We start from the raw sequence: 14,955 nt of genomic DNA on the forward strand, positions 1-14,955 counted from the left end.
CTTTTGGTTAGCAGCCGTAGTTTTCAGCCTCTACACCAGCAGGGTTTCCTAGGCAACACTTTTAATTATGCTCTCTCATTTTGTCAGCATTTTTTGGGGTGGAAGGAAGGAGTTAAGGAATCATTTTCCTCGTTTTACAAATTAGAAAACTGAGATTGTATCCAAAGTTATATTTATTGTAACTAAGACAGCTGGAACTTGAATCCAGACCAAACTTTTCTCACTTCATTTTGCTATCTTACACTGAGACATTGTAGTAACCAACTGAAGTTGCTAGACTCCTTTGCCAGGAGTAATAAAGTGGATGTTAACTTCTTCATTTTTTTTCTTTTAACCTTACCAGGGGAAATATGTGTAGGAAAAGAGATTTTATTAAAGTAGATTTGAGAATTTGCCAGCATTTTAGGCTTTGAAAAACATGAGTCTTGATTTAAATTCCAAAAGAAAGTGTTTAGTGAAAACAAATACCTAATATAAATCTCAAATTTTAAGTTTTGTGTCCCCCAAATGTTTGTTAAAGAGAGGCATATTAATTAAAGTTCTAAAATAACACCCAGTAAATGTCCTTAGTTTTTCATCCCTATATCCTTAGGAACTGTTACTGATTTTAAATACTTTGCTTCTCATTTCTCTAGAAGTACCTAACCATGGTATATAAGAGGCCAAAATGGGGCTCATGGATTTTTGGAGTAGTAATCCTGATAGTTCTTTCACTCATGGTCTGTTTATCTCCTTCAGGTAGCAAATTACGGAGTTGGAGGACAGTATGAACCGCATTTTGACTTTGCACGGGTAAGTAAAAGAAATGGAGACCTTAAGAAATCAACTGAAGCTTAGGCATGACATGTTAATTATGTTCTTTTGGTATTATCTTTCTCCATTTATCATGATGTTGCTTATTGGTCCAGTTGGGAGGATTTTTGTTTTCTTTATGTTGAGGTGTAATCCATACTAAAGGCTATAGTCTCTGATTTTCATCAGTAAGTGCTTCAAGTCCTCTTTGGTTTCAGCAAGCAAGGTTATGTCATCTGCATATTGCAGGTTGTTAATGAGTCTTCCTCCAATCCTGATGCCACATTCTTCTTCATATAGTCTTGCTTCTTGGATTATTTGCTCAGCATACAGGCTGAGTACATATGGTAAAAGAGTACAGCCTTAACACACACCTTTCCTGATTTTAAACCACGCGGCATCTGTTTGCTCTGTTTCAATGACTGCCTCTTGGTCTATGTACAGGTTCCACATGAGCACTATTAAATGTTCTGAAATTCCCATTCTTCACAATGTTATCCACAATTTGTTATGATCCATAAGTCGAATGCCTTTGCATACTCAGTAAAACACAGATAAACATCTTTCTAGAATTCTCTGCTTTAAGCCAAGATCCATCTGACATAAGCAATGATATCCCTCGTTCATATCCTCTTCTGAATCCAGCTTGAATTTCTGGCAGTTCCCTGTTGATAGACTGCTGCAATTGTTGTTGCATTATCTTCAGCAAAATTTTACTTGCTTGTGGCATTACTGATACTGTTTGATAATTTCTGCATTCCTTTGATCACCTTTCTTTGGAATAGGCACGGATATAGATCTCTTCCAGTCGATTGGCAAGGTAGCTGTCTTCCAAATTTCTTGGCATAGACAAGTGAGCACTTCCAGCATCGCATCCATTTGTTGAAACATTCCAGTTGGAATTCTGTCAATTCCTGGAGCCTTGTTTTTTGCCAATGCCTTCAGTGAAGGACTTATTCCTTCAATACCATCAGTTCTTGATCATGTGTTACCTCCTGAAATGGTTGAACATTGACCAATTCTTTTTGGTGCAGTGACTGTGTATTCCTTCCATCTTCCCTTGATGCTTCCTACATTGTTCAGTATCTGTGTTGTTTTTTTTTTTTTAATCATGCTTTAGGTGAAAGTTTACAGCTCAAGTGAATTTCTTGTTTAAAAAAATTTGTCATTCAATATCTTGCCCATACCAGGAGAAAAAAAACCTGTTGCCATCAAGTTGATTCTGACCCATAGAACCCTATAGGACAGAGTAGAATTGCTCTATAGGGTTTCCAAGGAGTGTCTCACAGATTCGAACGGCCAACCTTTTAGTTAGCCGTAGCTCTTAACCACTCTACCACCAGGCTTTCCATTTTGCCCATAGAATTCTTCAGTATTGCAATTTGAGGCTTGATTTTTTTTCTTCAGCTCTTTCAGCTTGAGAAGTGGCTAGCATGTTCTTCTCTTTTGGTTTTCCATCTCCAGGTCTTTGCACATTTCGCTATACTACTTTTTCTTCTTAAGCTGCCATTTGAAATCTTCTGTTCTGCTCTTTTACTCCACCATTCCTTCTGTTAATGTTAGCTACTCTCCGTTCAACAGCAAGTTTTCAGAATATCTTCTGAGATCCATTTTGGTCTTTTCTTTCTTTCCTATCTTTTTAATGACCTTTTGCTTTGTTCATGTATGATATACTTGATGTCATCGCATGACTCATCTGGTCTTTGGTCATTAGTGTTTAGTGCCTCAAATCTGTTCTTGAAATGGTCTCTAAGTCCAGGTGGAATATATACTCAAGGTCGTATATTGGGTTTTGTGGACTTGTTTTAATTTTCTTCATTAACTTGAACTTGCATATGAGCAAATGATGGTCTGTTCTGCATTCGGCCCCTGGCCTTGTTCTGACTGATGATATTGAGCTTCTACATCGTCTCTTTCTGCAGACGTAGTCGCTTTGATTCCTGTGTATCCCATCCGGTATTTATATATAGTCGCCATTTTTATGTTGTTGAAAAAAGATATTTGCAATGAATAAGTCATTGGTCTTGCAAAATTCTATCATGGGATCTGTAATGTCGTTTCTGTCACCAGGACCATATTTTCCAACTACTGATTATTTTTCTTTGTTTCCAACTTTCACATTCCAATCACCAATGGCATGAGATTCATTATGAACCCTAGATCTCCAAAAGAATTATACCTTTGGTGAGGAATGAATAGGTTTGGAAATAAGAATATGTTTCTGCCTTGAGGCAAAAGCCTTAAGGAAATCTTCTTGTCTCCATCCTGGATGGGGTGCGGTATGTCTGGAGGAGTTTCTTCTGAGAGTTTGAAAGCATAGGCCTGCCCTCATATGAATCCGGAATTTGAATTTTTACTGACCTGGAAGAGTAGAAAGTAATTTAAATTTGTTCAGTTTGTTAGTGCTCCTTGACACCTGGCAGAAACGAAACAAACTTGTATCCTCTCTGGGAAGAGGTATCCTTATTCTAACCCCCCTGGACTCCTTTAGGAGCCCTGGTGGTGTCGTGGTTAAGAGCTTGGCTGCTAATCAAAAGGTTGGCAGTTCAAATCCACAAGCCGTTTCTTGGAAACCCTATGGGGCAGTTTCACTCTTTCCTCTCGGCTTGCTGTGAATTGGACTTGACTCAGTGGCAATGGGCTTGGTTTGGTTGGAGTCTTTTAAAGATTAAATTCATCTAAATATGAACTCACTTTAGAAAAATTACCAATTGGTAATAAGACATCATTGGTGAGACTGAAGCTACAACAGATTTAGATATCCCCAGGATTTTAGATACTGGAATTATCAGATATAAGATGTAAAATAACTATGAAGTATTTTTTTTAATCTAAGATGGAATAAAAATTAGTAAGAAACTTGCAGGATGATTTGACATATTTGAAAAATAAATAGAAGCTTCAGGTAGGAAAAAAATGGAAATTTAAAATTCAATGAGTTAAAAAAGAAGATTAGAAATAGCTAAAATGAATTAATGAATTGGAAGATAGATCTGAAGAAATCACGAGAATGCATTTTGAGAGACAGGGAGATAGAAAATATAAAAGAGACATAAAGAGAGAGAAAACACACAGATAGATACTTGTACGTCAGTGTTTATTGTAGCATTATTCACAATATTCCAAAAGCAGAAACATCATGAATGTCCATCAGTAAATGAATGGATAAACGAAATGTGGTATATACATACCATAGATTATTATTTAGCCATAATGAGAAATGAAGTCCTGATACATGCTACAACATGGATGAAAGCATTATGCTAAATGAAATTAATCAGTCACAAAAGGACAGATATCATATGATCCCACTGATACGAAACATCTGGAATTGGCAAATGTATGGAGACCAAAGTTTATTAGTGGTTACCAGGGGTGGGAGGAAGGGGGAAAGAGAGAGAGACTTATTGCTTAGGGGACACTGAGTTTGTGTTGTGGGTGGTGGAAAATTTTGGAAATAGATACTAGTGATGGTTGCACATGGTGAAAACAATGTCACCGAATTGCACATGTAAACAGTGTCACCGAATTGCACATGTAAACAGTGCTGAAATGCCGAATGTTTTGCTCTATGTATTTTTACAACAATAAAAATAAATCAGTTGTGCTGATGGTTGTACAGTTCTGTGAATATACTAAAAACCACTTTGTACACTTTAAAAGAGTAGATCTCGTGGTAGGTGAATTACGTCTCAATAAACCATTAAAAAAAAGATAAAAAATAGAAAGCTTGGAGAGTAGGTAATTTTGAAGATATTTGTAAAAAAAAACTTGCCCTTGCCCAACTACTCTTGCTTAAGACAAGTAAATATTAGTTCCTTTTTTACTTCCTTCACACATTCTGCTATAAATGATGGCACTGCCAAATCTCAATAAATTTAAACTATTTTATAACATACATAGAGTTCTAAGGAACGTGCCAGGTATTTTAATAAACTTCTTGATCTGCCATTTTAAAATAAGGATAGTTTTTATTTTGTTTTTTGAAAGAAAGCGCAGACTATATTGTTTTATAACCCTCTGCTATCTTAATTTCAGAATCCTAGAATCTTTCTGTGTAGGCTGGAAAGTAATATTTTTTTAAGTCTCTTTTCCTTCTGTTTCTAGTTATCGAAAAATGTCAGAGGATCTTGGATTATGTGAAAGACTGAACAGTTCAAGTCCTGAAATTATTAGAATTAAATTATTTTTTTTAACTTTTTATTCTTAAATATACATTCACAGAACATTGCAGAGAAAGATACGGGGAGGTTCCATGTGCTCTTCACCCAGCCTCCCCTGATGTTAATATCTTGAATAATTATAGTACACTGTCAAAACCAGGAGATTGACGTTTGTACAATCTGCAGAACTCATTCAGATTGCCTCGGTTATACTGCACTCGTGTGTGTGTGTATGTGTGTGTAGCTCTGTGCAGTTTTATCACATGTATAATAGCTTTGTGTAACTGCCACCACAATCAAGATAAATTATCTATAACATTACCGCAAGGCTGTTTGTGGTACTGCTTTATGGCCACACACACCCTCCCATTGCCTATTCTTAACTGCTGGCAACCACTAATTGGCTCTCCTCTGTAATTATGTTTTTTCAAGAATGTTATATAAATAGAATCATATTGTATGTATTCTTTTGAGATTGTCTTTTTTCATTAGTATAATTCACTTGAGGTTCATCCAAGTTGTTGTGTGTATTGATAGAGTATTCCTTTTTATTGCTAAGTAGTGTTTCATAGTGTGGGTGATCCACAGCTTAACTGTTCACCTGTTGAAGGACATTTGGATAGTTTCCAGTTTTGAGCTATCATAAATAAAGATGCTCTGAACATTTGTTTACAAGTTTCTGTGTGAAAAATATGTTTTCACTTTTCTGGCATAAATTCTAAGAGATTGTATTGTATTTTAATTTTACGCATCTGAATTCTCTAGGCAGATTAAAATGCTGATTGTCCAAAAGAAAGTAAACCATAATAGTACTAAACGTTTGAATGGATCTTAACCCGTTGCCGTTGGGTTGACTACAACTCGTAGTGACCCTAATGGACAGAGTAGAGCAGCTCTATAGGGTTTCCAAGGAGCAGCTGGTGAATTCAAACTGCCAACCTTGTGGTTAGCAGCTGAACTCTACCACTGCACCACCAGGGCTCCGAACACACCTTACAGCAGGTAAAATGGCCGCGTAAAAATGAGTGGATCTCGGCTTAACAAATCATTTTTTTCCCCAGTGGCTTTGTCAGAAGTATTCATTGGACAAGCTAAAGCAATAATCAACAAGTATTTGAATGCCTGGTCTATATAATACACTACATATTATAAAGGGAACTTCCTGGGTTATTTTTAGTGTACCCTTTAGCATATTATTGATGTTTAATTGGCACTGGAATGTTTGCATTACTGAGTTTTACACCACTGAATTCGCTGCGTTTTATTCACAGAAAGATGAGCCAGATGCTTTCAAAGAGCTGGGAACAGGAAATAGAATCGCTACCTGGCTGTTTTATGTAAGTTATGGCTAAAGCTGGGGTTTGATCGCAAGGCTCATTCACTGATGTGTTTGGATGGGTTTGTTCCGCTTAACTCTGTTTAACGTCCTAGTTGAAAGTTTTCACAGCTGATTAAGGGAATTAAGAATTTTTTTTTCATTTGTAACTTTTTCAGATAATAAGATGTTCATTGTAGAAATTTTTTTAAAAGCCTGAAGAAAATTAAAAGGTCCACTTACTTAGAGATAATCATTGTTACTATTTTGGAGTATGGCCTATCTGTTCAGTCATATGTATGCTATGTATTTTTATATGTATGTATATAAGGATCTATATATTTGCATGAATTTGTGTGTACATGCACACATTATTTTAGTAAACTTTTCTTAAGAATTAAATTTTTATTGAAGTATAATATACTCCAGAAGAGTACACAAAGCATAAGTGTATAGTGTGGTAAACTATCGCACAGTGAACACGCCTGGTGTGATCAGCACCAGATCCAGAAATGGCGTATTACAGCAGCCCGCAGCCCCACTCAAGGTTAACCACTGTCCCGTTTATTAAAATGTCAAAATAGTATCATCTTGGCTTAATTTTTTCAATTGTTTATATATTCATACATGCAGAAGAAATTAGGTTTTGATAATATTTGCTCCAGTTCTATTGCTGGATAACAAATCCCCCCAAAACTGAATGGTTTAAAATAACAATCATTTTATCATTATCTCTCACGGTTGACGGAGCGCAGCTTATGGTTCTTGTTCCAGATCTCTGGAGTATTGGCAGTCAGATGAGGGCTGAGGTTGGAGTCATCTCGGAGGCTGAGATTGAGGCTGGCTGTCACTAGAACCTGTGCACACGGCCAGTCTGTGTGGCCCGGGCTTCCTTACACATTGTGGCTGGGTCGTAGTAGCAAGTATCTGAGGGAACAAGGCAGAAGTGCAGAGCATTTTTATGATTTACCCTTAGAAGTCACATAGTGTCCCTTCTGCTACACTCTATAAATCCAGGCAATTACAAAGGTCTGCCGGGTTCAAGGGACAGTGGCTAAGAGTGCCGCTGCTAACCAAAAGGTCAGCGGTTTGAATCTACCAGCTGCTCCTTGGAAACCCTGTGGGGCAGTTCTGTTCTGTCCTATGGGGTCACGATGAGTCGGAATTGATTTCAGCATCAGTGGGTGTGGTTTTTTTGGTTTTGTCAGGCTCCAGAGGAGGGGACATAGACCCTACCACTGGAGAAGAAAGGTCAGTGTCACATTGTAAGGAGAACACGTAGAACACGTAGGGTGGGATATGTTGGGGTATATTTGAAAAATACAATCTGCCACAATGTTGTAACCTTTGATAACTTAAAAGATATATTTTATATCTAGACTTAATTTTGCTTATTTTACTGTTCTTTCAATCCCCTGCCCCATCGCCCATTTGAATTATGTGAAACCTTGCATCCCTTGCTTTCTGTGGAATCTCACTCCCTACCGGTCTCTGTGGATCTGTCTGCTCCCTATTTGCCTGTTTCCTCCCTCTTTCTGCACCTTCCTTTTTTGACAGTCTTTTCCCGTTTCCTCCGTTCCTCTCCCTCCTTCCTTATCTCTGTCCCTCATATCCCTCCCTCCCTATATTAAGCCTACCTTCTCACCCTCCTGCTTTCCCTCCTCATTCTCTCTTCCCCATCTCTAGCCCTCTCACAACTCCATCTGCTTTCCGAAAGGATTTAAGGTACCTGAAAAAGATTCATATAAGATAAATTAAAAATGAGAGAGAATTGTCAAAAAGGGAAAACCAAGAGAGATGTTGGTACAGTATACAAAATTCATGCCATGAAGTCTTGTATACTTTCTAGAGGTGAATTGTACCAATTAGGATCCCACCTCTAATGTAATGTTTGTCAGACTTTTTGATCTTTACATCTTTCAGCTTTAAAATTCGTCGTTAATTGTAGTTTTAATTTGCATTTCCCTTATTAGAGAGGCTTAGCATCTTTTCAGATGTTTAACAGCCATTAGTATTTCCTTTTCTGTGTTTCTGTTACTCCTCATATCTCTGTGCTTTATGAATATTGCTGCCGCGTTGTTTGGTTCAGTGTCTGTACGTTAGAGTATTTCTGCCACTGAATGCACACACCCTTTGTCTCCTGATACATAGTCTTTTGATTAGATCAGTATTCTTTTTTTCCATTATTTTAACAACTGTTCACAGATTCCCCACATAGTATCCTATAATTACTTTTCCTTTCCTGTACTTTATTTCCCCAAAGTTAGTTTATTCATTGCTTAAGAGCTGTTAACTCTTTGTTATTGCTTATATCTTTTATCATAAAATACCCTTTTTTATCACATTTAATTGCAATAATTACTTCGATTTAAACTGTATGTGCTATTAAGATCTAAACCTAGTTTTCTTTGGTACTACATTTTTGTTTTTAATGTTTGTAAGTCACTTGTTTTAGATGTGGAGCCCTGGTGGCACAGTGATTAAGAACTGGGCTGCTAACCAAAAGGTCAGCAGTTTGAATCCACCAGCTACTCCCTGGAAACCTTGTGGGTCAGTTCTGCTCTGTCCTAAAGGGTCGCTATGAGTTGGAATCAACTTGGTGGCAACAGGGTTTTTTTTTGATCCCTTGGTTTGCCTTAGAGGTGATTGTTGAATACAGTGTATAGTTGGGTTTTGTTTTGTGATACAGTCTGAATATTCCTATATATTCTACTTATGTTGCTTTTAAAAAAAGCATTGATAAAGAACAGTGAGGAATCTGTGAAGCATTTCATAACATGGAGGAACCTGGAAGGCATTATGCTGAGTGAAATTAGTTGCAAAAGGACAAATATTGTATAAGACCACAATTATAAGAAATTGAGAAATAGTTTAAACGGAGAAGAAAACATTCGAGAGTGGGGAGGGAGGGAGAGTGGGAGAGGGGCATTCGCTAATTAGATAGTAGATAAGAACTACTTTAAGTGAAGGGAAAGACAGCACACAATACAGGGGACGTCAGCACAATTGGACTAAACCAAAACAGAAAAAAAAAAAAAAAATCTTCTGAATGTGATCTGTGCTTTCTTGGCCTGATTTTGTACATATGTTTCTTCAGTTATTTTGGAAGGTTTATGTTTTGTTCTAGGTTGCCTTATGACTATAACTTTATGTAATTCTTAAATATTCTAATTTTATTTAATATGTGTATGATTCCTACCATGAGAAATTACAAAACTGATTTTAGTTGATTATTTTTCTCTTGGCATGTGTTTCTATTTTATTTAAATAAATATTTCTTGAGCACATGCTTTTCTGGAGGTATGTTCTAAACTGTAAAGATTCAGGAATGAACAAAACAAAATTGTTGTCTTCATGGAGCGTACATTCCAGTGCAGTAAAATATATACTTATATCTCTGTGTTACTTGATTTGTCAGTTTTAAATCACCTGTTTTTACCTTTGGCTATCCCAAACTATATATCCTCAGCCTCCTTTCTCAGTTTTTTGTTAATCATTCCTTTGCATTCGTTTTACAGTTTTAAATAGAGTATTTTTTTGCTTTTGAAAAACTGAGTAGCGTGCACAAACCCAGCTGTGTAAGTAGAAGTCCAGATGTTCTCATATACTAGTATTCAACTTCAGATTCTCCTCACAGTGGCAGGTTTTACTTTATTCCACCAGCACTTTTGGTAATAAATACCATATTGTCTCGTACAGATGAGTGATGTGTCAGCTGGAGGAGCCACTGTTTTTCCTGACGTAGGAGCTAGCGTTTGGCCCAAAAAGGTACACTTGGTTTGTTTGTTATTTTATTTTTTGGTCTCTTTTTATTTTTCCCTGAGGTGGAGGCGCACCTGCATCTCATGGTCTAATTAATGAATTACAATTTAAAATGTAGTATATTTAAGGACTGCGTTATCTCTAGGTAAAATGATGGATATTTTTATGGCACAATTTACCATGAATACCTAGAGGTAATGAACAATCAGGGATTATGATTTAAAATTTTTCATTCCTAAAATGGGCTCTGTGTGATGTTTGCCTACCATCTTGATATTGTAAGATTTGTTAGCTTCGTTTTTTGACATGTGCTTTTTGTCAAATGGAAACCTGGTGGCATGCTACAGCTGCTAACCAAAGGGTTGGCAGTTCAAATCCGCCAGGCGCTCCTTGGAAACTCTATGGGGCAGTTCTGCTCTGTCCTATAGGGTCACTATGAGTCGGAATCGACTCGACGGCACTGGGTTTGGTTTTGTTTTGTTTGTTTTTTTGTCAAACAGCTTTGTGGTATTAACTTTTTCATGTGCCCAAGAAAAATGTTTAAAGTGATGTAATCATATTTTACAGGAGAGGAAAAGAGAATGCTCCAGAGAGGAGCACTTCTGCAGGAACAGAGAAAATTTAAGCACTGTAGGAAGGGGTAACCGAGCGTCGTACCTGGGGGTAATTTTGTATTGCTCTCCACAGGGAACGGCTGTTTTCTGGTATAACCTGTTTGCCAGTGGAGAAGGCGATTATAGCACACGGCATGCAGCCTGTCCAGTGCTCGTTGGAAACAAATGGGGTAAATATTTCCTGAATTCTCAGGATAGAGTTTTGTTCCATATTTGATTTGCGTTCATATTTTGAAAACTAATATAATCGACTTCTTACAAGAAAACAAAAACAAAACCCCCTCAGATTTGGCCTAATGGGACTTTAACACTGTAAGGGATTCAACTAACCAAGTTCCTGATCTTAACGTAAAATTGCATTCTATTTCACTTGCTCTAATATGATCTAGTTCTGTATCACAGAATTTTGATAACAAATTTTATTTTTTACTTTATTTCTACTTGTTATTCCAAGAAACATGCATCAATTTAAGATTGAGTAAGATCATAGCTTCCCCTCAAAGGGTTCAGAATTTGCTTGAGGCATGCTAATCGATAAATTTGAGAATAGTGTAGTATATAATAAGACAAAGATATAAACAGATGATAGCGATTCCTTAAGTTTGGGGAGCCTTCTTCAAAACTTAATTTTTAAATTTGGTCCTGAAGATTGAGTAGTAATTTTCCCAGGCATGTTAGGGACCAAGGCCAGGATTAAGGTGAGGCTAGCGAAAATTTAAGGAACCACTCACTCTGAATGTCATTAAAGTCAGGTTTGGTCACATTAAAAAAAAAAAAAGAAGCAGGAGAAATTAATTGTAACAGTATATTTTGTTTAACCCAATATATCCATTCAATATATGGCACGGGCTACATTGCAAGTGCTTGGTAGCCACGAGTCTAGCAGCTACCGCATTGGACTTAAAACATGGTGAAGAGGTGGGGCCTGATCATCAGGATGTCTTAAATCTCCCTAATGAGTATAATGTTTTAGAACCACTGGGCTAGCGTGAGGAGAGGCTGCTGGGGCAGAGGTCAGCTTAGAAGGCGGTTTTCCCCTGTCTGCGTGGGCGGTGATGAATCCCTGGGGCTAAGGTAGCAGCAAAAGGATTAGAACACAAAGAATGGATTCAAGAGACATAAAAAGAAAACTTATAGGGTTTGATGAACAAAAAGTACAAGAGGAGTTAAGAGTTTTTAAGGTTTCTAGTTTAGATATTTTGTCCATGCTGATACCATTGATTGGATTCTGTGTACAGGAGATGAAGGAGTAGAAAATCAGTTCCTCTTACCAAACCAAAAACGCATTGCTATCAAGTTGATTCTGACTCATAACGACTCTATAGGTACATTAAAAAATATCTTGGTACCAAGGAAACTTAATGTGCATATAATAGTAATGGGTTGCTCTTTTAAAGTGGAGACTTTGTGTTGAATTTTTAAAATGTCTTTATATGTTGAGGGTTGTGCTTTGAAAACAAGTAAAACGATGCTTTGTTCTGTCTGAATCTAAATTGTATTTGTGTCTCATTCCAAGCTTCACATTGAACACCAGAAGCTTTAGGAAATGTACCGTACATAGACTTTCAGGCACCTTTTAAAATACATTGTTTTGTATGTTTCTAACGTAGACTCCGGAAGCAGCATCTACCTTTAGTTTGGTCTTGAAGTTTTAGCCCATGTTGAAACTTTGTTATGGACTCAACACTTAGTGTTCATTAAATACTAATTAAAGAGGGAAGTTAATAATTTTTTTCTCTTGCAGTATCCAATAAATGGCTCCATGAACGTGGACAGGAATTTCGAAGACCATGCACCTTGTCAGAATTGGAATGACGAAGAGGCTTCCCCCCCTTCCTGTTGTACTCTGATGTGTCTGATACACACATTTCCCAGTCTTAACTTTCAAGAGTTTACAATTGACTAACACTCCGTGATCCATTCAGTCATGAACCTCATCCCATGATTCATTCATCTGTGGACAATCACTAACTTGTGGGGGTTTTCTTTTAAAGGAAGCACTAAATCACTATATACTTTGTACATATAAAACCTTAAAAGTTCAGGGGGTATCACAGAGGACAAAACAAGTCAGGGTTGAAAATGAGGCACTTTTACTTTTCTGTTACATTTCAAAGAACTTTTTGGTTGGGTTAAAAAATACAGTTTAAGCACCTGATTGTATTATTTCACTACATCTCAGTTGGTAGGTGGTAGGCTAGAATGGGACAGGTGATTAGAAAACATATCTTGCAGTATGTACCTAGGTATTATGTTTACCTAGTCTTACTTTCTATTTTCTGAACTTGTCTGAAGGTTAGCAATAAACTAGGACTCTAATCTCGGTTCACACAATGTTTGCCCCTCCATACACTATTCTAAGTTGATTTTTTTTCTCCCAAGCCCATTCTGAAAAAAGCATCCTATATTTTATCAATCCATCTCTTCTCTTATACCTCCTCTGTGGTGAATTAAGCCTGTTGTGATTTTTTTTTAATTTAACAGACTGTCCTACGTAACAGTATTGGGCCTTCTTAACTAAAATGTTCATCACTTAGCCTGTTCTTTCTCCTTTTTCTTAAATCACTGATGATTTTGTCCATAGAATTTCCTGTCTTATTGCTAATTCCTTGCCTCTTATTCCTGCTCCAGCAGGGTGGTGATACTAGCATTGTGATTATTAAATATTGTGCCTTAGGAGACTGGAAATTTTAACATATACAAGTCCTTTAAATGATGAGGGAATTGATTAAAAAAAAAAAAAATCTTTTGCCTAAACAGCTAAAATGTTTGTTTTACAATTCTGAAATGTATTGTGACAACAATGACCTATTTATGATCTTAAATCTTTTTTTAAAAATGTTTCTGTTTTATGTGTGGTGTTTTTCGTGTTTGAACCTGACCGCATGCTATAGGAATGTTTGTTGTTAGTTGCCATCGAGGCAGCTGCAACTCATGGTGACCTCACGTATAACTGAACAAAACATTGCCTGGTTCTGCACCATCCTCGTGATCATTGGTATGTTTGAGCTCATATTTGCGGCTAATGTTTAGTGCCTTCCCACCTTGGATCCAGTGCTATATCAGACAGTATTCTATTGTGATTCATAAAGGTTTTCATTGGCTAATTTTCAGAAGTAGGTCCCCAGGGCTTTCCTCCTAGTCTGTCTTATTCTAGAATCTCTGATGAATCCTGTCCACCATGGTGACTCTGCTGCTCCTTGACGTACTGGTATTCTGGCTTCCAGCATCATAGCAGCACCTAAGCCACCACAGGATGACAAACTGACAGACAGGTGGAGAGTAACAGATTATTTGTCATTTCTGCTCTTTCTTTAGTACATGGGACATAAGTTTTGCTCTTTTTATAGTCTTGTTTTTCCTTCACTCAAATGTTAAGGTTACAAAAATAGAAATTGTTAAATGGAAGAAAAAATTTAGGTTCTTTGAAGCTTCAGAAACTCAGTTGGTCAAAATTGTGTTCCCTTCAAATGGAGCTTTCCAACTTTAGTATGTTTATGGAGTTATTATAATAATGATACTTAGGGCTTTCTCTTATTAAAAAATACAGTGTTAGTATAAAGCTGTGAACTTAATGAAGTGTGTTAATTGACGCTGAAGCCTAACTTTTTATATTCTTATGGTGAATCCTAGTTTACCCAGGAGTTCTTTATCCTTTATGCAATATTTAAATATTTAAGGAAGAATTTGGTTAATTCTCTGGGAAAGTAGGTATTATTTTTACCTCTTCTTTAAATTCCTTTACCTCAACTATCGTTTGTTCTACCACAAGTATTTTAGTAAGAATATTGAGAATTAAGTTCAGTACTTTACTCATAATTTGTGTCCATACGTGATTAAAAAAGACTTTTTAAAATAAAAATTAGATGAAAGCAACATAAATTCAGAAGTGTAGAAATAAAATGGGGGCTCAAAGGATGGAAACTAACATTTATTGCCATGTGTGTTTTAGCAAGTGGAATAAAAATAATACCTGTTTCACAAGGAAATTGCATATTCCATAATCTTACAAATTTTCTCATTATATTCAACCCTATTTTTTTTTTGTCCCCACATGGGGATTGGTGAACTTTCTAAGTTTCGTACTTACTGTTGTTCTTGCCAAATGAAAAGGAGGGAAAATACTTTCATTATGGAACTTGGATCCCGTTGTCACTGCAATCCTTTTTCCTGCTTTTTAAAATCAATGCGTGCTTTGCTGGGGATACAGCAAGAAAATCATTAAGACTACTGTTTTTAAAATGCTGTTTTCATTTAAATGGATTTGAGAGGTAAGAATTAAGAATAAAAGCTAACACAGAGTACTTAC

At 36.6% G+C, this 14,955-nt stretch overlaps 1 protein-coding gene across 3 annotated transcripts in view; it reads left to right on the forward strand.

Annotated features, from left to right (window-relative positions):
• The window catches only part of P4HA1 (prolyl 4-hydroxylase subunit alpha 1), a 100,397-nt gene extending 86,122 nt beyond the window's left edge, over positions 1 to 14,275 (forward strand). For 2 of the 3 annotated variants that reach the window (XM_049854896.1, XM_049854897.1), the window contains exons 11-15: positions 739 to 792; positions 6,227 to 6,292; positions 9,970 to 10,038; positions 10,720 to 10,816; positions 12,391 to 14,275. In XM_049854896.1, coding sequence (XP_049710853.1) covers positions 739 to 792; positions 6,227 to 6,292; positions 9,970 to 10,038; positions 10,720 to 10,816; positions 12,391 to 12,461 — 357 coding nt within the window. In that variant the 3' untranslated portion in view covers positions 12,462 to 14,275. The remainder of the gene's footprint in view (positions 1 to 738; positions 793 to 6,226; positions 6,293 to 9,969; positions 10,039 to 10,719; positions 10,817 to 12,390) is intronic. The other variant, XM_049854895.1, reaches the window with a different exon arrangement.
• The last annotated feature ends 680 nt before the right edge of the window (positions 14,276 to 14,955 follow it).

This window comes from Elephas maximus, chromosome 16, assembly GCF_024166365.1.
Source record: "Elephas maximus indicus isolate mEleMax1 chromosome 16, mEleMax1 primary haplotype, whole genome shotgun sequence".
In the NCBI taxonomy this organism is placed as follows: Eukaryota; Metazoa; Chordata; class Mammalia; order Proboscidea; family Elephantidae; genus Elephas; species Elephas maximus.